The following is a 24,785-nucleotide window of genomic DNA, read 5'->3' on the forward strand; positions in this document are numbered from 1 at the left end:
ACAGAGCTGGTGTTGGCTGAAGGGTCTTGATTGGATCCCCCGTTGCTTCCATTAAGTGAAATCTCAACCAGTGGAGGAGAAAATTGGAACAGGAGGATTGCATGATGGTCCCAAGAAAACTCCACTAGATTTTTATTCGTAATCATCCACCAACTGCAACACACCAAGTAGGAAAAGAAAAATCTTACTCATCTGACAGCCTAAGGAGTTATAATTTTATTTTCCTGTTAGAGAGATAGCATGTTTCTAGGATGAAGCACGAAGTGGTTTATTAATATACCTAAATGATGATGATGCAGCACAGGCAGCCCTGCAGACTAAGATGAGGTGCCAACACTGAGAGCATGGCCCCAGATTTGCCCGACGGGGATCATGCCTACCAGGCCTATGGGGGGTTGATGGGGAATCCCAGCGCTGAAGACACAATGACCTTACATTGAAGTGGCTCCAATTATTAAACCCAAGTTAGTATTTATGCACCAAACTGAGAAAGAGCTACTTTAATTGTCCTATTACAGACATCATGTTGTTGTACTTTTTGATCCAAATTCAAAACTGCAAAAATGCGACATTATTTCTTTAAAGGACCAGCTTTACTCCATATTGTCTTCAGGAACATGGTGATGGAGGTTCATCTCCCACTTCATCTCTGAGATCTTTAGACAAACATTTGCTACTTTCATAATCTACACCTGGCCTTGGGCAAGCCCCTGTCATCTGAAATAGCAAAATACAGGAGCCTGCTCTGGCTCAGGGTAGGCAGGTATGCATAAAATGTGGATCCTCACAGGAAGGAAACATTCTGAAGGGTCAGAACATATTTGAAACTCATGCCACATAAAATAGGTGTCATTTTTACTTTATTTAAGGAAAAAAGGGTGGGGGGACAACAGTAATTTTCATAATACACAGTAGACAAGTTAGCACTGCAAAAAAAAGGGCCGTGTACTTGCCACCAGTCTGCTTTGCAGCTTTTATAATTAGTAAATTTAATGCAGTTTGTCATTTGTATTACTATTTAGCAAATTAATAATTGGCAAAATTAGGGTAAGTGTGCTACAACTAAGATGAAAACCTAAATAACCCATAAAAAAATCACTTAAAATAAACCATAAATATGTGGTGCACATAGTGTAACAAAACCATTTTTGTAAACATTTTCTCCAACATAACATGTGCATGAGAAAAAAGTAAAAACACTGCACTCAATACAGAAAGGGTTACTCTGATTTTAAAACAGGAAGGTTATTACTTATGAAAGCTCTGACTAAACCTACAGACATTTTTGTTTTGTTTGGAAGAGCACTCCTCTAACAGTTCAATGTTCCATATGTAATGGTATCATTACAATACTGTTTTCTTGTGTAATTTTGCCATATTGGCACTTCTGTGGAGAAGTCACTACCCTGTAAAAGGGGGGAAAGTAATTCCTTTCCTACAAGAATCTAAACATTTCAACGACTCCCAATCTTTTATGGAGAAACTTCACTGGGTACCTGCATCAAGCTATAGCAACTCAATCTGGTTTACAAGGGGGTGAGGCTAAGACAGGAAGGAAAAAAGCCAAGTAAAGCACAGACCAGGAAGTCCCCGCCGAGAGGGACAAAGGGTGGTCCAATTTCAGTAACTTAAGACCACACAATGGATTCAATTCAGTTCACCACAAACACCACGAGAATGCCCAGCAGGTGCCTGGAGCTGCACAAGCAGGGCAAGCACAACTTGGTGTGAGCTCAGACCCCTTTACCACCTATGGGAAAGCCAGCAAGTTCCAAGTACTTGGTAATTCCAATGAAACACCATTTGCATTTTTTTGGATAACACTTGACTTACAGACATGGAGCTTCAAGTCTTTGGATAATGTAAGACCATGATGCCAACTCCTTTGTTCTCTGCCTTCTCCCACTTAACATCAGACATTGAGCATTTCTTCAAAGACATCTGCCCACCTTGTACTGTTCTCTAAAGCCAGGGAAGGAGCCACAGTCACCTGTGCCTTTCCTTCTTCTCTTGATATGTACACAAGTGTGCTCACTGTGGCATGTTTCATCTTATGAAAAGCCTAAACATGAATATAAATTACAAGCAGGAATTTAATTCTAACTAAAGTCCTGTGGCCATGGAATCCAGCCTACCTCATATCACTTTAAAGGTAGGATTAATTTTTCAACCTTCTCTAGGTTAACTACAAACCAGTAGGCGGCTTTGGCCTTCAGCACTGCTCCAAATTCATACAAATGAAACATCCATTTCCATCTTCTTTTACTTCCCCAAAAAGTAAGGCTTCTCAGCTTATCTTGTCTTTACGGGTATACACAAAACCACCAGCTGCTGTGTCTGCATTCATGAGTGGATGTACTTGTCTTACCAGATGTTTGTAGCTCAAAGGAGGGCCTTTTTCAAAAACACGGAACCAGGAACAGGAAACTGACAGAGGCCAGAGTGGGTGCCAAGGGGATCGGAAGCAAACAGGTACAAATGGCTGCTGTGTTTAGGTGGGTGGGGGCAGAGGGAAAATCCTCCATTTTCACAATATACAGGAAAATTAACCACAAAGGAAGAAGACTAAGCCTAAAAAACAGCAAGTTTTTTTTGATGACTGAGGTTAAAGCAGCCATAATGCAGTATTTCCACTCAGAACTCGATGAGAGGAAAGTAAGATGGCAGGACTGTGACATGGAGTCCTGATCCTTTTCTGAGACGGTAACATGCTTAGGGGAGCTAAGTGATGACCATGAAGCCATGAAACAAATTCTTTCTCAAGACATTTATTACAAATGTCATGAATATATTCATAAAGTAAAATTGGTTTAAAAAAACAGAGAACGAGAGCAAGTGAGAAAACGAGAAAAGCCAGGACTTCGATATTACACCTAAAACACAGAAAATGCCGACTTTATGAATAAGCAGAATTAACTACATTCTTAAAATAGTTTTAGTGCATTGCATTTTTAGAAAAGGGAAACTCCCCCGCCCCCAAGAAAAGGTTCCTGCAACACTGAACAGTTTGTGTGACTATTCTAATGTGACCACCTGTCTGCTACCAACCCTCCTACATCGAGAACAACGAGATCTTGTGTCATGGGCTGCAGTTGCCCCATCAACCTCTAATGGTGAATCTGGTGAAAACAAAGCATTCTGCTTTCTAAACTTGGAAGTAAATTCCATCAGCCTTAAGGCTATTTCCCATCTTCATGGACAGTTCTTGGGCCTGCTGACTTGTGACAATAAAAGTCAAACTTCAATCTGGTCGTTTTGGTATTAAGATTAAATTAAACATTAATGGTTTCTTCCAAAAACATATAAACTAAATCACCTCTCAATGCATTAAGAACAATGAGGTAGGCAAAAAAAAAAAACAAAAAAACTGTGGTTTGAATTTTTTCTTTCTTCTGCAAGTGCAGACTGTGGTAAAACTGTTGTTGCACTTCTAGGTTTAAACAAAAATTAAACCTTTAACTGAGGCAGTGCTAATACTGTCACACGACAAAGTTCTGGCCATTATACAAAATGCACACATTTTCTTTTTTCCTTTTTTTTTTTTTTTTTTTTTTTAGAACCATCTGCACATGATTTAAGCAACCTGGTACACAGAAAAATGACTGAGTTTTCTTGGCCAGGACCCCCCACTCCAAATCCAAAGAAACAAAATGGGACCCCTTAACCCACCCCACCCCATCTCCCAAGCCCCACCCACAAAAAAGTTATCCTAGCAACTGTGTCTTTCACATTTTATAAATATTAACTTCTTAAACCTGCATCTTCTTCTTTGTCCACATATTGTCACATTACAAAAAAGAAATGTCAATTAAATACACTGTTAATGTTACTATATTAAATCTGCTCTCTGCTTCAGCACTGCTCCTTTTACCACCACTTCTCACCTCCTTGTGCCCACTGCCAATAAAACCAACGGCAAGTTCATCGTCGCCACTGTCAGACACCCACAAGACAGAGTCATTCAGAGACATGGAATTCTGGAGCTGGAGGAAAGGTGTTTGCTTTCCAGTATGATGCTCAATCCCAAACACTTATAGCACCTGATGGTAGAATCTGAACAGCACCAGCTGCATTGCAGCCTTGATTTATTTTGGAGTAAGAAAAAAAAAAAAGAATGGGGATAAACTGGTAAAAGAGGAACAGGAAGGAGGGGAGAGAACCCAACACATGAGGTCTGCACACACAGCTGTCCTGGTTGCCCTCGGTGCAGCTCCGAGCTCCAGTTACAAGGAATTCCAAGTTCTCAGGATCTTGAAGACTCTGGAGGCCAGTAATCCCTGGATCACACTGCTTCTACCAGCTCAGAAGAGAAGTCCTGCCTAAGGTCATGAAATAAACCTGACTGCTGCCACCAGACCGAACAGAGGCAAAGAACACCTGCAAAAGCAAGAACAAAGAGGGCATGGTTACCATGGTCATGCAGCACCTCCAGCCAGGGAATCTAAGCCACCATCATCCTCAACACTGTCAAGTACGAGAAGCTTAGACTCCCAAAGAACCTTTTCAGAAGAAACTCTGAGGCCATGCACAGTGGCTCACACCTGTAATCCCAGCACTTTGGGAGGCCAGGAGTTCCAGACCAGTCTGGCCAACATGACAAAACCCGTCTCTACTAAAAATACCATGTGGTGGCACATATCTGTAATCCCAGCTACTCGGGAGGCTGAGGCATGAGAATCACTTGAACCCAGGAGGTGGTGGTTGCAGTGAGCCAAGGTCATACCACTGCATTCCAGCCTGGGCAACGGAGCGAGACTCTGTCTCAAAAAAAAAAAAAAAAAAAAAGGCTCAGCGCGGTGGCTCACACCTGTAATCCCAGAACTTTGGGAGGCCGAGGTAGGCAGACCATGAGGTCAGGAGTTCAAGACCAGCCTGGCCAAGATAGTGAAACCCCATCTCTACTAAAAATACAAAAAATTAGCTGGGCATGGTGGTGGGCACCTGTAATCCCAGCTACTCAGGAGGCTGAGGCAGAAAATTGCTTGAACCCAGGAGGCGCAGGTTGCAGTGAGCCGAGATCACGCCACTGCATTCCATCCTGGGTGACAGAGCAAGACTCCATCACCAAAACAAAAAAACAAAAACAACCCACAAAAACCTCTGGGGCAATTATCAATTTATAATTTGTAAGGAGTGACCATCTGCAGCCAATTTTTATTACAACTCAGGCTTGTTACTACTAACTCCTTACACGTTGGCATATTGTGAGACCACAAAGGAAAAAAATGGATGTTTCTGAAGAGTTATTTCTTTCCACTTCTACTGTTAACACCTTCTAATAAATAAATGTCTTTAAAAAACACAATGAGCAACAGGGAAGACTCCTTAACAACCTAATTTCTTTTTAAAAATCAATAAAAAATGTATTAATTACTTCATATAATCCATAAATAGAATTTTTGTGCAAATAGAACTTTTGTGCCTCTTATTAATAAATCTTAAAGGACATGACACGCATGATAAAAATATTTAAATGCCTGAAATTCAAAGAATGTTATAGTTGCAGCTATGGTAAACATACTTAGGAAAGTATAAGCCAACAAGCTGACAAAATCCTGAATTAGGTCTGAGCTGTAGAGATTTTCAAGGTCACAGATTTGGGAGATAATCTGTAGGCAAAACTCCACTTGAAACTGAGTTGTAGGGTTGCAGAAGACAGTGGGTAGGAGTGAAGCGACTTTGTGTTTGGGATGTGTCAGGCAAGCAGGACCAGCTGGCAAGGACAGACGTGTAGCTTCTTCTTTCTTGCATTAAATGATTAAATGTTTAAATCTGAGAACTGGGCTGACTGCCAGTCTGTCAATGTGAGGCAAAAGGTGGAAACGTTCTTCAGGGCCAAGTTTCAAAGGTCGTGGTGTCTTGCCTTAGGTAGTCAGACATGCCTTTGTCTGACTGGGCAGAAGAAAGAAAGGGTAGGCTTAGTAAAAATCAGTTCCACCCTCGATGCCTTCTCCCTTGGCAAACAGGGATGGGTCAACACCCCTAGCCATCTATCTGCTCCACTCCAAAGCCGGTTTGAAAGGGACTTCCTGGGAGGAAGGTGCCACAGGAATCGTCCCTGGAGTGGTATGGCCAGTTCTGAAAAGCAAAGGGGGTGTCATGCCATGGGGTCTCTGGTGCAGGAGGTATGTTATGTCTGCATAAGATGATTTTTACTGTGAAACATTTCTGACATGCAAACCTAGGAAGCAATTTCACCACTCACAGACTAACAAGGGGCATCTTCTTGACACACATCAGGTCAAAGGAAACTTTTGATGTACCCAAATCGCACGGTGGTTCCTTCCACTCACAAAAGAATTCCAGCCAACTAAACTGGCAGCTTTTATCTTCCCTGTCTCTAAACTAATTATAGCCTAGACTGGTCATCTAACAGAGTTAAAAATACATATACAAAGCAAAACCCAAATATGTTAATTTCTACAGAGAAAAATATCTCTATCCCCTCATAGCAAAAAGCAAAACATACCCCAATCCTCACAAACATGACTAAAAAGCAACGTTTAAAAAGTTCCTTGATTATTTTTATCAAAACTCCAAGGAAATTAATCATCAAACTCCATGGAAAACAAGCCATTATCAAAAGATAGAGTAACTAAAAAGAATCCATGAGGAAACTATTACCTTGTCGTTGCGTTCACACAAGAATTTTAGTCTTTGAGCCCTTTTGTGCATGAACACACCATCCAAGTGACCAGTTTCCACAGATCGGATCTCTATGGCCTTCTCTCCCCAGCCCATTGTCTGATTGGATCGAATATATGCTTTTGGGGAGAGAAAAATTATAAACCATTAAAGATAAGGAAACAGCCCTGAAAAGATGTTGCTTACGTGATAAATAAAAATGTATTTTTATACTTCTAAATCTTTTTAAAATTTAAAATTTAAATGCCTAGCATTTAAAGATTTGTTTTCAAGGAACTCTGCCTTTGTAACCACCTTGTCTATCCTGTGAAGTAGTTACTTGCATCAGTGGTTGATCTATTTCATTTTCCTTAAGCCTTTCACGCCTATCTAGAAAAATTACCCACTGAGTTTAGAGTTTAGTGCACAGATTTTTATCAATCCAGTCATGAGAGACGGCAGGGAAGAGAAATCATGAGTGATCAGAGACAGTGACTTAATTACAATAAAACCAAAATAGTTTTGAATAGAAACCCATGAAAATGTCAACTGTCAGTCTTTATTACTGAATGCAAACTAGAAAACTATGCACAAGGCTGTTTGTAGTTACGGCTCTACCATTCTGTGCAAATAACTTCCCTTTCTCTCTGTCTCCCTTTACCAATTTGTTACCAATTCTCTGTCTCTTTACCAATTCTCTGTCTCCCTTTACAAAGTGGTCAACAAAAACATGTCCGATTTTCCTCTGGATGTTTTAAGGATTAAATGAGAGATTATAATAATAGGGCTTTTAAAGTAGAAAATAATTACTTGGATTTTGTTCTAAAATAGACCTATGACTATTTCCACGGCCTACAATCTAACTTTCCACCATCTACACTGCCAACCACTCTATTCAATGGTAGCCAAAAGGTCTGAAGGACATACAAAATCAGCATGATAAATAAATGCAGTCTCAGACACGGCTCCACTTTCACAAATGCTGCCTTTCCCCAAGTTCTCCATACCTACTGACGTAGGCATCTCTCCCCACTGTAGCACTACATCCTTGGTGATCCTTCCATATGTGTTTACATAAACCCCCTCATCTTCATAGCACACCAGAAGCTCCATTCCGTCTGTATTGGGGAGGATGATGATTGCATGGGGTTTGATGCTACACTGGATCTAGAAAACAGGAACAAAGTACAGGGAAGAATGTCTGTGGTTATTTTCAGCCCTGTGCAAGTGCTCCGTAAGACTCTTGGTGAATGCACTGGTACCATATCTCTGGTGATAAATACAGCAATTAGATTAACATTTTAGAATACTCATGCAATATATATCCCCCAACTCTGCCTTTTCCCAGTAATATACTCTACTGACTCACATCTCCTGAGGCCCATGAAACATTGGATGCTGGGCTCCAGTTGAGAACCACTCCCAACCCAGGGATATTCTGGCCTGCCAGCAACTGCCCCAAATCCATCCCATGTTAGTCAAAGCAAGAGCTAAGAGGTTTTCACAAGGGCTCCACAGAGCCAGGAAGGTGGATTTCCACTTGTCTAAGAGCATGGAGCTATTGAAAATTGCATATCATTTAAATACTCACCCCCACACCAAGGGGAAATTAATCCTTGCTTGTGTTAGTTCACTAAGCAGAGTAAAGAAAAAAGTCAAAACAAAATGAAGCCAGTCAACCAACCATAGAGTGTGGGTTCTTTCTTACATGTGTTGGTAGATAAATGTCATAGACTGATCCTGAATCCACATCAACAGCATGGAATCCAGCACAGGATCCATAGATCACTTTCAACCTCTGGCCTTCCTCAACGGTGAGATCCACCAGTAATGGCTTATGTACTAATTCTCCAAATGACTGCAAAGAAGCCATAAGAGAGAAGTGAGAAGATGAAGGAGAACTTACTTTTTTTTTTTTTTTGACACGGAGTCTCGCTCTGTCACCCAGGCTGGAGTGCAGTGGCGCCATCTTGGCTCACTGCAAGCTCCGCCTCCCAGATTCGCACCATTCTCCTGCCTCGGCCTCCTGAGTAGCTGGGACTACAGGTGCCCGACACCACGCCCAGCTAATTTTTTGTATTTTTAGTAGAGACGGGGTTTCACCATGTTAGCCAGGATGGTCTTGATCTGCTGACCTCGACCTCCCAAAGTGCTGGAATTACAGGCGTGAGCCACCACGCCCGGCCGGAGAACTTACTTCTAATAGATCAAACTAGAGAAGACCCAACATACTCAGTCATTCAATTACTGAGCCACACTGGCAACAACCGTAAGGCAACAATACTTTACAAAATTAGTCTTTATTATGTTTTTGCCTGTTAATTAGCATCTAGAAGACACTTCTTCCAGAAGTTATGTTCCAAATCTCCCTTTCCAGATCAAGATTTCTGCTCTGTCACTTACTGTGCTGTTGGCTGCCTTGATCAGAAAAGCATGCAAAGTAAAATAGTGAGGACTTTCCTAAGCATACTACTCAACTATTCAAATGCACAGTAGAGTGAGAGGAATTGTAGGAGTCACACACTGAAAATTGTACCACTATTATCATACTAGTAGCTACTTGAACTATAAAGATCTCTAATTTTCTGACTAGACTAAAATGGTGAAAATGCTGTATGTGCTACAACAGCCTGGATTGTGCTGGTGGTCTCCGTTTTTCATTGACATCACTAGCCACAGTTCATGAGACTAGGATAATGAAACAGCAGCTTTAAATAAGGTAATATGTATAAAACCAACTAGTACGGTACCTAGTATATAAAGGATATTAAGGCCAGATCTCAGAAGATAATATAACTGTATAACCAATTCTATTTATTCAGTAACACTTGGATTTATTTTTTAAGGAAATATTGTAACTCCATCTATCCTGCTTCACTGGGAAATCAAGCAGTAAGCAATCCAAAATTCAAATTTTGCAAATAAATGAAACTTACCCCTTCAATAAAATACAAAAAAACTATTCTAAAAAGCCAATCACCAGGCAATGTGAGGTATATTTGTAAATTCCATGAGTATTTTTGTGAACTCACAAATGAAAACGGTCCTAATTTTAAGACTAAGTACTCAATCATTTACTTTCCTAAAACTGTATACATGCAAAGTGGCAAAAACATCTTAATTTATACATTAGTTCAGATGTTATATCTGAGTTTTTTATTGAAACAAAAATGGAATCATATGAAATATTTTAACTTTTTTCACTTACTATACAATAATGTTCTGTCATTAGAATTTCTGTAATTTAATTTTTAATTAGTATTTTATGAACAGATATACCTTAAAACTGCCCGTTAGACATAGTTTTGTTATCAAAAACACATCTAAATCTTTACACGCATCCATGACTCAGGTGAAGGTCACCTTTTTAACTGAAGGGTGGAAGTGCTGTTCTCTTTTCCTCTGTTAACACATTGCCACATCGATTAAAGTGTCTACCCAACATTTATCTCTCTCTCCTTCTCACTCTGTGGGCTTAGAAAGCAGATTAACTAAGCTTATTACATTACATTAGAAATGGTTTCTTATGATAAAGTTATATGCTATATTAGCACATAGCTTTTATATTAGCAATTTTAACATTCAGACATTTTAAACGTATTCCCTGACTCTTGGTTGCAGCTTGAATGGCCAATACTACTTTTAAATTCACTTGATGTTGTTACCTTAAAGGCCATAAATTTGTGATATGGCTTTGGTGCCCACGCATAGACTTCCACAGAACTCTTCAAAGCAATCACCAGAAATTTGATTCTTTCATATTTTACTGAAAAGCAGCAAATAAAAAAGCAAGAGAAGCACAGGTCAGTATCAACATAGCCCTCTAAACTGTTTTAGCTGTCTTCTGCAAACTTTATAAATATGCCTTCTATTCATTCATCCAAACAAGCAGCGGAAAAATTCAGAGAGAGATCACACCTCACAGTTTCCTTTTCCAGGTCTTTAATGTATTTTGACCATCAATGAGTACTTTCACTAATGATCCTAATCTTCTTGTAATAGATTCCAAGATATTTTATAATCAAGGACAATGCCAGGTATACCATCTAAAGTCTTCAAGGGCTTAGTATTACTCCAAATGAATAACAACATGATTCATCAGCCAAGAGACTCCTGAAACACACAGAGAGACCAAGGTCCTCCTTACGACTTTCCCTAGTCCTGCATGGGGCTCACAGAGACTGAGGAAGAAAAAAGGCTTATACTAAAATATTCATGAGTCTTGAATTCTACCAACAGAAGTATCTGTGAACCAAGTCCAAGTATCACTAAGACCATTTCCTGATCTACAGAAGTAGTAAAACTGCCTCCTTCCCATAGCTATTTTGGTGCCCTTACTGCCAGGCAACTCTGCCAAAACAGGTACTCCCAGGGGTCCTTGAGTACCTGTGACTTACTAATGCAGATCCATGATTTCTTTACAAGCTAACATCACACCGCTACTTGATTCCTTCTTTGTGCATGAGTGAGAACTTGTTACCTGATAACTCCCCTTGTTAAACTCTATATATTACCACTGTTTAAATAAATCAATAAACGAACATTAAGACGCAAAGGTTTATAAGAGTCTGACAAAACCAGTACTGTTTCATAGACTTCTGCGATGATAGAAATTCTCCGTATCTGTACTAATATGATAACCACTAAACACATGGGGCTGTTGCACACTTAGAATGTACTAGTGCCATTGAGGAGCTAAATTTTAAGGTTTACCTAATTTTTATTAATTTAATATACATTTAAATAGCTCCCTATTCTTGGTGGCAACCATAATGACAATGAATGAATGATATTACCCACACTTATCTCCTGAAAATACTTGTGATTCATTCTGTACAAGTGACAGGCCTGAAGGCCTACTGTTTTGTTCTGGGGAAAAGCCCAACAGACTTTTAACCCGTCTGCCTCTTGCTCCCCCTGCAGGATAATCTATTCATGTACATTTCATCTGTTATGAGCTGTTTCATCACATTTAGCCTTAGATGATTTTAGTTATACCTCAACACATAAAAATACTTCACATAAACACAGAAAACCCTAATCCTAAAATCTATCCTAAGCAGAGAGTTCTACTTTCCCATATCATTAGAACTGTTTGAGATACTGAGGCAGCTCCCACAATCACCATTAACCCATGAGCTGAGGGATGCAAACAGACTACACGAACAAGACAATGCCAAGCATGAAAACATCCCTCGGAACAGAGGAACTGATGAGGTATATATTTTCATAAACACAGAAAAAAGAAAACACGCAAGCAGAAACAAACATTCAATAGGCCTGTAACATTAATCAGTTTTCGGTATATAGAAAAACTTCCTGCTTAAATTCTGTTAGATTGTAACATCTTTCCTATAAAACTTTAATTTGGCTCAGGTCCATTATTTCTCCCGTATATGTAACATTAGTGCCAGTATTTTTTTTCATATGTAAAAAAAAATTGTTTTGATTAGCTGGGCATGGTGGCAGGTGCCTATAATCCCAACTACTCAGGAGGCTGAGGCAGGAGAATCGCTTGAACCCGGGACGTGGAGGCTGCAGTGAGCTGAGATCGTGCCACTGCACTCCAGCCTGGGCAACAAGAGCAAAACTCCATCTCAAAAAAAAAAAAAAAAAAAAAAAAAAGAGTTTTGGTTTTGTTCCTGTGAGATTTTACTTCGTGAGAATCACTGCTTCATGCCAAGGAGAAAAAACAATACAATTGCCATAAAACACTGACTGGCCAGCTGGGCTCACTTACTAGTGAGGAGCATAGTAGCTGTGCACAGGCACTTAATTCAAAATGGCAGGCCATAAGCCCTTGAGTCAAACTCTCAAACACTCTTATCAGTGCCTGCCAAGGACCTCCAGACCTTTAAGAGGAGAATAAGCCTGGCATGTAAAAAAACGACTCAAGTCAGCTGGCTTCCACTGGCAAGATTTCCTTAAAGAGGTTACTGTGAACCACATCTTACAGAGGAGAAGAATGTGGACTGTCAAAGAGGAGGAGTGGAAAGACTCTCACAAGATGCACAGTGTGGGGGAGACTGAGGGCAGAGTGAGTTGCAGGGACGAACTCTGTTACGCATATAGGTGCACAGAGGGAGTAAGACAATGTCTAGATGAGACTTCAAGATTAGAATGTGCCTTGGAAACAGAACACCAGAAATGATCCACGTGTTTCAGAAACAAGTTTATTATTACAAACTTCAAAAAACCTGTGAAAATTTACAGTTTAAAATTCAAACTCTAATCAAACTCTGGAAAAACGAAATATGACACTTCTAGAACTTACCAACTTTATAATGTACACATCCTTCCAAATCCCCTACGGTTGTCCATCCCTGCTTCTTCTCAACTTCTGGATCATTGTGAAGTATTTTATTTCTTAACCAGGACAAATAGTAAACACGTAACTTATCCTTTTTGCCTAGCAAAATAAATATAAATATTTTACATGCATATTCAGAAGTAGGTCTCATCATTAATAACAATAGTAACCAAAAGAAATCAATCACTTAAGGCCAGCACTTAAACCTAGTGAAAGGCAAGTCACAAGTTGGAGATGTGTACCACAGAAACAGCTGACAAGGGAGTCATATCCAGAATTATGTAAAGAACTCCTATAAATCAAATAGAACAGGAGATAACAATAGAAAAACTGGACATGCCACTATAACTGGAACTTTGCAAAAGAAGTGATCTCACAGACACATAAAAAGATGCTCGTTCTCAACAGTAATAATGTGTGTTAAAACAATAATAAGATGATTTCATACACCTATCAGAATGTCTAGAATTTAAAAGACTGACAATATCAAAGGTAGGCAAGGTGTGGAACAACTAGAAACTTCAGAAACTAGTGTTGTAAACTGTTAGAACTGTTTTTGTAAGTTTGGCATTATCTATTAAAGTAGGATATGTGCATATGTTACGTATGATCTGGTAATCTCTCTTCTAATATAAATGTATGTGTATGCCCCCAAGTACACCAACAGGAATGTTCATAGCAGCATGGTGCCTAATAGCCCCAAACAGGAAACAATAATGTCTGAATGGATAGTAAAATGAGTAAATACATTGTGGTGTAGTCATCTAAAGGAATAAAGAGAAACTACAGCTACAAACAACAACAAAAATGATGGTGGGCAAAGTCAGCCACACACTCACATCAACAAGCTAAGAAGAAAAATCATATGATCATATCAACAGATGCAGAAAAACACTTGACAAAACCCAACACCTACTTATAATAAAAACTTTCAGGGAAATAGGAATAGAGGGGGAACTGCCTCAATTTGACAAGAAACATCTACCATAAAACCTTACAGCTAATGTCATACATAATGGCAAGAAACTAGATGCTTTCCTCGTAAGATAGAGAACAAGGGAAGGATTTCCCTTCTCACAACTCCTAGTAAATGTTATATTGGGTGTCCTAGCTAATGCAATTAGACAAAAAAGGGAAATAAAAGGTACAAGGACTGGGGAGGAAGAAATAAAACTGTCTTTCTTCACAGAAGACATGACTGTCTAGGTAGAAAATCCTGAAGAATCAACCAAAAAAAATCCAAAACCAACCAACCAACCAAAAACCCTGCTGGAACTAATAAGCGATTATAGCAAGAATTATAGCAAGGTTGCAGGATACAAGCCTAATAAAATAAAACAGTCAGTCACTTTCCTGTATTTCCTGTACACCAGCAACAAATGATTAGAATTTGAAATTAAGACTACAACACCATTTATACTAGTACTCAAAAAAACAAAATGGGTATAATAAATCTAATAAAATTAGTCCTTTGCTAGTTTTATTTAAGGAAAACTACAAATTCTGATGAAATCAAAGAACTAAATGGAGAGAGATTTCCATGTTAATGGATAGAACAGTCAATATTGTCAAGACATCAGTACTTTCCAACTTGATCCACAGTCAATGCAAGTCTAATCAAAATCCCAAGTTATTTTGTACATACCAATAAGCTGACTCTAGAGGCAGAAGACCCAACACAGTCAACATAATATTAAAAAAGAACAAAGTCGAAAGACTGACAGTACCTGACTTCAAGATTTACTATAAATCTACAGTAATCAAAACAGTGTGGTTATTAGCACAAAAAGAGACAAATAGATAAATGGGAAGAAACAGAGCCCAGAAATAGAACTATACACCAAGCGCGGTGGCTCACACCTATAATACCAGTACTTTGTGGGGCAGAGATGGGTGGATCACAAGGTCAGGAGCTTGAGACCAGCCTGACCAACATGGTGAAACCCCGTCTCTACTAAAAATAGAAAAATTAGCCGGGCGTGGTGGCACATGCCTATAATCCCAGCTACTCGGGAGGCTGAGGCAGAAGAATCACTTGAACCCGGGAGGCAGAGGTTGTAGTGAGCTGAGATCTTGCCACTGCACTCCAGCCTGGATGACAGATTGAGACTCCGTCTCAAAAGAAAAATAGAACTATATAAATATAGCAGTCATCTACAATGGAGCACAAGCAATTCAATGGAGAAAGGTTAGTCTTTTTAATGAATGCTGCTCAAAAACTAGATGTCCACAGGCAAAAGAAAATAAATCTACACAAACTTTGAAACTTTCACAAAAATCAATTCAAAATGGATTGTGGACCTAAATGTGAAACACAAAGCTATAAAGCAGATTCTAGAAGGTAACAGAAGAAAATCCAAGTGACTCTGGATTTGGCAATGACTTTTTAGATACAATACCAGAAGCACAATTCATGAAAGAAAAAACTAGTAAGTTGGACTTCACTAAAATTAAAAACTTCTCTTCTGCAAAAGACATCATTCCACAGCATGAACAAACAAGCCACAAACTGGCAGAAAATATCTGCAAAACACATACCTGATCAGAGACTTAGGTCCAAAATACACGAAGAACTCTTAAAACTCAACAAATAAGCAAGCAACAATCCAATTACAAAATGGATTAAAGATAGAATACCTCACCAGAAGATATACAAACATAAGAAAAGATGTACCATACATCATTAGGAAACTGCAAATTAAAATGAGATACACCTATTAATTCCTACACTCCTTCAGAATGGCTAAACTGCAAAATACTGCAAAAACGTTTAGAAAAAGTCTACTTAAAAAAAAAAAAGCAGCAGCTGTCACTAGAACACATACTGTTTTACCATTATATAAAATCAGTTCAAAATCAACCTAACGTGTTCAAAGTCTGGACAGTGCTTGCCTCTGGGGGCAGTCCCTGGGTGGCTTCACAGGGCAGTTTTGGGGTGCTGGCAATGTTTCATGTCTTCACCAGGGTGGGGCTATCTGGATGGATTCTGCGTGTGACAGCTCACTGAGCTGTATGCTTATCTGTACTTTCTGTGTACGTCATACTTCAGTATAATCCTTTTAACTTTTGGGGAATTGTTTGCAGGAAACTATTCAATATATGTTAAGAGAAGAAAAAGACCACATAGTTTTATATACAATGTTTTGTTTCCATCTTGTGAGATATATTTACAGAAAAGAGGAGAGGGAAATATAAAATGTTAATAAGAGTTTATCTCCGAGATGGGGGTGACATTTTGTTCTATTTTTCCTAAGTTTTTTCTATTTTTGAAGCTTCCTACAATTGACATGTACTACATTTATGATTGTGAAAACCATTAAAAGTTAATAAGGAAGGAAAAAAAAAACAGAAAAGTAGACCAAAAAATGATTACTGGTATCAGCTGATTATTAATTTTTTTTTTTTTTTTTTTTTTGGAGGCAGGCTGTCACTGTCACCCAGGCTGGAGTGCAGTGGTGCTATCACAGCTCACTGCAGCCTCGACATCCCAGGCAAAAGCAATCCTCCTGCCTTGGCCTCTCAAATTGCTAGGATTACAGGCATACGCCACCGCACCTGGTCTCAGCTGACTATTGATCCCCATGAATTGTCATGTTTCACTGGATCACTAAATGCAGATTTGTTTTCTCCAACTTAAAAAACTACCATCCATCAGCACTCTAGTTTTAAATGGCTGTTTTCCTCATTTAAGTATAAATAGTGAAATTTCTGCATTTCAAGAAACTCCTTTACTTAACAACCAAAAGCATGTATTAGAAGTAAAATAACTTCAAGCAAATATGTTACATAACAAGCTTGTACTAACAAGCAGATAATTAAATAAAAATCACTGGTGGTATCATAAGTGACTGTAAATAGTGGTATATAAGACTCATTTAAAGTCTTATAATTTTGCATGCCATCTGACCAAGCAATAACACTAATTATTAGGAAATTATGATCTATGCAACATGATATGTGCCTGAAGGTTAAGTAAGCTACAAGGATATCTGTGAAAAATGTTCACATCAGAGAAAAAAGGGAATATACCTAAAGGGCAACAAGAGAAGATAAATAAACACATTTTAATACATCTGTGCAAGGAAACATCCTCTAGCCATATAAAATGGAGGCCATGGAAGGATGTTCAATGGCATGGAGAAAGCAGACTACGTGTTTTGGACAATCAGGCCTGGATGGGATACACCCTAACTTCAGGACAGAGGTTGCCATGGACAGGTAGATGTGGGAGGAATGGGGACGCTGACTGTATGTACAACAGTGTACTGCAACAACTGTTCAAACCAGCTAGTCACAGTTAGTACTTGGGTGCCATTATTCCTATTATCCCCTGTATGTTGGAAATATTGTATAACCATTTTTATGCAGATTTTTTCCCTTAAGTATATAGTAAGTGTGGTATATGCTTAAAAAGCTGGAATTTAAAAACTTATAAAAGTTAAAAGATATGATCTCTGGATGATTTTACTTTTTATTTCTCATAGTTGTTTTCCCGTAGAAGTTTATATTATACAATTTATACTAAGAAAAATGCTCTTCTTAAAAAGAGACATAATTGGCCGGGTGCGGTGGCTCATGCCTGTAATCCCAGCACTTTGGGAGGCCAAGGTGGGTGGATCACGAGGTCAGGAGATCAAGACCATCCTGGCTAACATGGTGAAACTCCGTCTCTACTAAAAATACAAAAAATCAGCTGGGCGTGGCAGGAAGTGCCTGTAGTCCCAGCTACTCGGGAGGCTGAGGCAGGAGAATGGTGTGAACCTGGGAGACAGAGCTTGTAGTCAGCGGAGATCGCACCACTGCACTCCAGCCTAGGTGACAGAGTGAGACTCCGTCTCAATAAATAAACAAATAAATAGATAAATAAATAAGAGACATAATTGTGTTAATTCACATCATAAAAACCATAATACAATACTTTTACAATAATGGCAAAGAATACTTCCTTTTGCATGTACAAAATACTTCCTTTTGCATGTACAAAAATTAACTGGGCGTGGTGGCACTTCCCTGTAGTCCCAGCTACTCGGGAGGCTGAGGCAGGAGAACTGCTTGAACCTGGGAGGCGGAGCTTGCAGTGAGCCAAGATCGTGCCACTGCACCCCAGCCTGGCAACACAGGAAGACTCCGTCTCAAAAAAAAAAAAAAAAAAGTCTGGTAGAAAGGAGTGGACACAGACCTACATACTGGATAAGGCAAATGAAATCTAACAAGCAACTGGGCAGAGAGGGCAGTGAGAGATGCCAGTGAGAAAGAACACATTCATACGCTTCTCAAGACTGCTTTCAGAGGAGCCAGAGATCAAATGTGCATGTCTGTTACCTCTGAATACATCTTTAGCTCACATTATTGTCAAGTCTCAATGTGGTTGTACTTTATTTAGCCAGTACATCAGAGAATGAGCTAACTGAAGTTTAGTGTGTAAAGCTACAATATTGTTAAGATGGTGTCACATATTCTGCTTTACAAAACACTCACCAGATATTGTCACCAAGACATTCAAGCCCTCAAGTACATCCATTTGTTGAAATCGTCTTCGGTTGATCAGAGGATAGACCTTCCCTTGGCCACTTCTGTCCAGCAGCATCAGGCCACTCTCTGTACCCACTAGCAAATTCACTCCTGTTTCAGGGACACAGAAAGGCCTCAATTTTATGCTGTGCTTGGCAAATTCCCAGGTTGTATAGAAAGGATAACATCATCTATTTGGAAAAAAGTGCAGCTTCCTTAATTCACCCAGAAGAAGAAATCCTTAAAATAGTCAAAGGTTAAACAGTTAAAGTAACCAATCCTGCAACACATCACCATGTAGCAATGATGCTGACATATTTAAACATAAGATAAGGGAAAGAACAAGAAACCCTCATCCCATCAATTTCCTTAATAATCCATTAGTTTCTAGTTCTTCCTCAGTTCCTCGAGAATGTTATATGCTGATTATTTCCTATCTTTACAGATTCTATGTCTAATTAGCCACATCACACATTTGAACAAACCTTCATCTGATACCATGATCTCTTTGTGCTTCCTCATCTTTCATTGGCAAATCTCTGGAGTGGGCCATATACAGCCCTCAAATCCTTAACAGTTTATGATTCAGCTCCATCACTCACATTTAACCTTTTCTTAAAGATCACTTTCCACCATCATCAAGAAACAACTGTAGTCAGTTCTCTTGTCCCTCCATTTCTTAGGACTATCAAAATATTGTGATTTGATATTTGACTCACCCTACTTCTCTAATCTGGTACTGTCACAGTCTCCACACTCTTCTGCTGTGATGTGACGCCTCCTTCCTTGTTTCCACACCTGCCCTCTGCTTCTTCAGTGGAGACATTTCCACTGCTGTCCATCTGGTAACACACACCCACCTGTGCGTGAGTGTGCCTCAGAACCAGTAACTCAATTCCACGCTGCTACTTTGCCTCCTGCTTTTCACCCACTGCAGATCTCTACTGAAACTAGCCTCGTGACTTGGCCATTTCTATCAACAGCTCCCAAGCTGCTCTGCAAAGCTAGCTAAAACTGGCCACTAGAGCCAGAGAAAACCTCTTCTCTGTCCCTCCTTTCCCTTTCCTCTGCTCTCACAATTGTTCAGGCTTTGGCAACCTTTTAAGTGATGGATAGAGACCTCAATTAAGGTTATTAAAGGAGCTTCTCTCCACTTTCTCATGATGTACATCCAATCAATCCTAATCTTGCTAAAATACTCAAGTCATGACTATCTTCAAAAACTACACATTCCATGTAGAAACTGTTCCAAAAGCCTTGGACTGGCATCTAAGACTGCCTGCTCCTTGGCCAAAGCACTTCTCCCTCTTGATCATTCATGTATTCATGTAAGGAAATGCTCGTTCCTTGATCTAGAACCTTCACTGTCAGAATCACCTTTGTAATATGTAGCACAGACGACCTTACATTCCTAGGGAATTGGGCACATATCTGTGTGTGCTGATTTCCTCAGTCATAAACTCACCAAGACAAGGAATAAAGTATTTGTGCAGAGGGAGTGAGGGGGAAGAATATCATGGCACATACATGTATGCCCACATCCACCCACACCCTATTTCCAGATAATTTGAAATAAATAATTGTGATGGCATTGAGAGAACAACCCTCCTAGAACCCACTCTCAGTTCGTGCCTGGTCCTTATCGAGTTGAGCTGGGATTATCCCAACATTTGGAGGACAGTATCTACCCAAGCAATGCTTGTGGGGCTAGTGACTTAATGCTTAGAGATTAAAAAAAAAAAAAAAAAAATGCTGTATAACTTAAAAAGATTATAAGAAAAATATTTAAATATGTAATATGTGATTCATTTTCATATAATTTTATTTTTGAGGCTGGCCATTCTGCCCTGACTATATTCTTGTCAAGGTGGAACTTATTTGAATATTATGCTTATGTTTTCCCTGCATATATCTAGGCAAGTTGATCTAAAACAGCTTAGAAATTATTGGTAGAAAAGACAGATATTTATTGATAGAACTGCTGCCAGACAGATACCATTTCAAAGGTTCTATTTTACACAATATTTTGATATTTTCCTGGTCAATCTTCAGTAACAAGTAGTTTTTTTAAACTCCTATGTCAAGAATCTGGTAATAACTACACAAAATATGGGCCTTGTGAAGAAATCCTATTATTTGTGTTTCTAAAACCTAACATATAAACATCAACCTCAAGATTTTACAGTGAGAAAGAATGAGGGAGTAACAAGATAAAGCTGAAGACTCTTTTCAAAACACAAAAGCTGCAGGTATTGTGGCACTTACACTCTATCTTCTACTTCTCCATGATATATTTCCAAGTTGTAAAACTGTACAGTTGTATAATTTTATAAAGTACTGAATGCTAATAGTCAAAAGAATACAGTCACTGTAAAGTACTTGGAAATTACGAGCATGAAAAATGAAAAACACTGGGTTGCATGCTGCAATAAGTTTTTATAAATATACTTCTCCAACATTTCCACTGCTAGATATGATTGAATTTTATAGTGAAAACAGTCAACCTCAGGGTTCAGGGATACAATGCACACTATTGAGTATAATGGGCTGATGGTTACACTAAAAACCTAGACTTCACCACTATACAATATATCCATGTAACAAAACTACTACAAAAATTTGTTTAATAAAAATAAAACGGAGATTAATCATTCCAATATTTCACAGTTAAAATGAGTGCAAGCATATACATGTGCCAAACCAGTCTGCTAATATACCACTCTGCATATGACAGGAGATGGGCATCATAGAAGTCTTCCATCCTGTCTATCCACAAACTATTCAATGCAGTACTTCTCTAAAAGACCAGCCACCGCTCAGAATAAAAATGGAAGTGTTGGAATAATGGCTAGATACCTACCCCATAAGGCAGCACACAGAATCTCAGAGTTAAACCTCTTCTTGTATTTACGAATCTCCGGGGTGTCACTTTGTGGCCTAGTGTTGGTAGGATTCACATTGACCACTGAGCCTTTCCGGGTAGGATCTTGCCTTATGGCTTCCGGTCTCATCCCATCACAGGAAAATCCCACTGAAACACAATATATTTGAAATTATTTTCTGTACACACACACACTATGCCTGCTTCCCTTCCCCAATATTCTTCAAGTAAATATTCATGTGGTATAACCAACACTTTGTCAAAGAGAAGAAATCTGTAAGCAATGTATATGGGAAAAGGAAATGGACTCTACATCTCATTGCAAATAAGGCAATACAACTGGGATGGGAAGTTTCTGTACCCGAGGTCTGTGCCTGTGAACAACCAGCTACACCTAAGCCACCCAAAAGAGCAACTCAAAGATAAAGTCCCATTTGTCAGTTGCTTTCTTGTTGCTACTGTACTTACCCACAGAAGTCACTGTTGTTCCACTAGATGGAGAAATCTGTAGTAATCTGGGGTCTATAAAAGGTGTAAAGGAGGAGGAAGATTTGTGTTTCTGGAGTGTGCTACTAGCGGACTGAGTCTGCAATGTAAATTTCAGTGTTATTAATACAACTGTCATTTTAAAAATGAACATTAAAAATACACATTTGAATTCACTTCTATATTGCACTATTTCCCATACTTTGCTCTATTTGTCTTGCATCATCCCCCCAAAAAATGCTCTGTGGGGAGCTTCCACATGGCATAGCACCCCTCAGGGCAGCTTTACCTGGAACCACTGCAGGAGCCATATCTCTACCAGAGACATTGCTCACTTACAAAGCGGTGCTGCAAGTTACCAATGAAATCTATACTTCGTGTGCCTAGCTTTAAAAAAAATTAAGTAAATACTTACAGTGAAACTCCTAAAGGAGGTCTGAAATGTCTTGATCTCAATTTACCAATTTCTGAATTTATTTTCCTACCCAAGAGTACAAATAATCTATGCTGGAATATTGGCAATCATTAATAATTGTAGTTATTTTAAATTGAGCCTCTTGCCAGAAAGCTACAGAAGCTTTGGCTACTGTTGTTTTAGGTGCATCACCATTAAACCCACACCAAATGAGGACTCATTAGTGAAAGGTGCAAATGACAAAAGAAGGCATATCTTTTTGATCTTTTAGGAGTACTAGTGTTTTGGTTAATAATGTAACTTAAGACAAAAAAACACAAAGAAAGTGAAACAAATTGTTAAGTGGAAATGTAATGACAATTAAAAACAAAACAAACAGAAAAATAAATTTGCCGGTTTAGTGAGTTAAGGGTTATAGTAAAATACTGCACAGTAGAGCGAAATGGAGCAAAGTTTAAAATATAAATATAAGGAAGAATGTGAGTGTAGGTGGGATATATATCTCAGGAGAAAAAAGGAACATGTCTGATCAAGTGCTTTTGTCCTGTACCATTGGACCCCCTCCATGGACACCTGAGAGTCACCATGTCCTAGAGCCCATGCCCTCCCCTAAGCTTCCCACCTGAACATCTGTCCCCTGGCAGCTTCCCTCCCTGTCCCATGAGTCAGTGGCCAGTCTAGCCGATGCCAAGCCTGTCTAGGAAGCAGTTGACTTGCCCCTGCTCCTCAGGAGGAGAGGATTTTTCTGATTCTTTCTAACCTCCCTCAACTGGTAGATAAAGGCACTCAAACCAAATCTTCTGTGGAATCAAATGACTTGTTTAATTCAATACGGGTGCTCAAGTGGGCTATGTCACTACACCTGGAGTATAACTCCCTTCAAAGAGCAAAGAATCACCCAGACTGAGCTAACACCCACACCGAGCACCCACAACCAAGCCTTCAAAGGAGCACACAAGATTTCCCACACAAAATTTTAAATTAAAAACAAGCTCAAACCTTTGTCCTTCTTGCTTAACATCCTAATTTTTTCTAGGTTTCCCAAAAATAATTTGGCTTCTAAACCTCTGAGTGATTGTAAATTTCGAAGAACGAAATCCTTAATAGGGTTGGTGAAAACAAGTAAGAGTAATCAACCAACAACCCACCCCCCAAACAAGAAAGAAAAAAAAAATCAGCTTTGTTTGAAAGAGATTCCTGTACAGGATAACAAGTTTTTCCACATAAGGCCAAGCCTGCTGAACCGAATCTTCCTATATTTTATTTATTGGATAAAAAGAATGAAAAATGCAGATTCCACAAATGACTAAGAATTTCATGCCAAATACATAATATGGGTCTGAGAACACAGCAATCATTTTATTTAGATTTTTAAAAAATAAACTAGATAAAGCCATGCAACTATACTTATCTAGAGAACAGTAAACAGTGAACTGGCAAGTTTGGGGAAGCTGATCTAGGGTTAAGGGGTTTATATGCAGATCTGAAACATGTTACTTGGGGTTGGGGAGAAGGGTAGGTGACAGAGAAAGCAGGGTGGGAAGGGAAGGGGTGAGGTTGTTGGAAAGATCTCCTTTGCAAACTAACTCCTAGGCAGTGCTGGTCTAACCCCAGGAAAGCAGCCAGCTGTGGTGCGAGACATACCTCATTAGCAGTGAGCTTGTCCTGGGGTGTCTGTGGGGACATGGTGGGTGTCGGCTGGCTGGAGGATGGGGAGGAGGAGGTGGAGGAAGTGGAGGAGGAATGGCTTTGCTGTAAGAGATCTGGCAAGAGGTGAATGCGACCGGCAAAGCCATTGCTCTCATGATGGCTGGCACGCTTTTGGTCAACTGTACTCTGTAGAAAAAACAGGCACACTTGTCTCGCTCAAGCGCTGCTGAAATTGCCTATGGCCCTATTGATAACTGCTTTGTTTAAGGTGCTGTGTGACTTATCAACTCTGCTAAATTACCAAGGAAAAACCAAAGAAATTAGCCTGAACTGCTCACACTTCTTCACCAAATGCCTAACTTGAGCCAACAGAATTCAAAGTACCTAATCTGGTGGCTGCACGACTCGAGCAATGAGTGTTTAATCTGGTTTATCTGTTGCGCTAGCTTCTGTTACCAAAACCAGTACCCTTTTTTTTCTTTTTAAATCTTACTTTGTAAAGCTCCAGAAAGTACCTGTGGATTCTCTGAATCCTGGTCTTTTCCATGTTCTTCCTACTTTTCATCCGAATGCATTGCCATAGCATGAAACACACTTAGGGCAAAGTCCAAAATACTAAATAGGTGCCCTGTTCTATTTAAATGAGAAGCGTATCACTTTAATTAAGTCTAAGCTAAGAAATGAACAGACAGTTATAAAGCTTAGTGATCCAAACTGAGCATATCTGGGTGGCATACATTTAATTATTCAACAAGTGAGAAAACTAACATTTTGGAACATAGAAGAGAAACCTCCCGAATCCTTCTGCTCTCCGAGTCTCTGGGCCTGTAATGAGGCTCGTCCTGCCTGCCTCACCCGCTCCCGCTGCGGCACTGCAGACACTCAGAGCCCAGTGTGCTCTGCAGAGC

The 24,785-nt window shown here is 39.4% G+C and overlaps 1 protein-coding gene across 50 annotated transcripts in view; it reads right to left on the reverse strand.

Moving 5' to 3' along the window:
- Window positions 1–843: 843 nt before the first annotated feature.
- The window catches only part of MAP4K4 (mitogen-activated protein kinase kinase kinase kinase 4), a 197,225-nt gene continuing 173,283 nt past the window's right edge, over window positions 844–24,785 (reverse strand). For 20 of the 50 annotated variants that reach the window (XM_055243532.2, XM_055243538.2, XM_055243510.2 and 17 more), the window contains 10 exons: window positions 23,872–24,063; window positions 21,795–21,912; window positions 21,306–21,476; window positions 18,413–18,556; window positions 12,899–13,033; window positions 10,290–10,390; window positions 8,333–8,482; window positions 7,632–7,791; window positions 6,625–6,764; window positions 844–4,377 (listed from right to left, as the gene is read on the reverse strand). In XM_055243532.2, the coding sequence (XP_055099507.1) occupies window positions 4,294–4,377; window positions 6,625–6,764; window positions 7,632–7,791; window positions 8,333–8,482; window positions 10,290–10,390; window positions 12,899–13,033; window positions 18,413–18,556; window positions 21,306–21,476; window positions 21,795–21,912; window positions 23,872–24,063 (1,395 nt within the window). In that variant the 3' untranslated portion in view covers window positions 844–4,293. Of the gene's footprint in view, window positions 4,378–6,624; window positions 6,765–7,631; window positions 7,792–8,308; window positions 8,483–10,289; window positions 10,391–12,898; window positions 13,034–18,412; window positions 18,557–21,305; window positions 21,477–21,794; window positions 21,913–23,871; window positions 24,064–24,785 lie in introns of all 50 variants that reach the window. The other 30 variants (XM_055243556.2, XM_055243541.2, XM_055243551.2 and 27 more) reach the window with 3 other exon arrangements.

This window comes from Symphalangus syndactylus, chromosome 14, assembly GCF_028878055.3.
Source record: "Symphalangus syndactylus isolate Jambi chromosome 14, NHGRI_mSymSyn1-v2.1_pri, whole genome shotgun sequence".
NCBI classification, from domain to species: Eukaryota; Metazoa; Chordata; class Mammalia; order Primates; family Hylobatidae; genus Symphalangus; species Symphalangus syndactylus.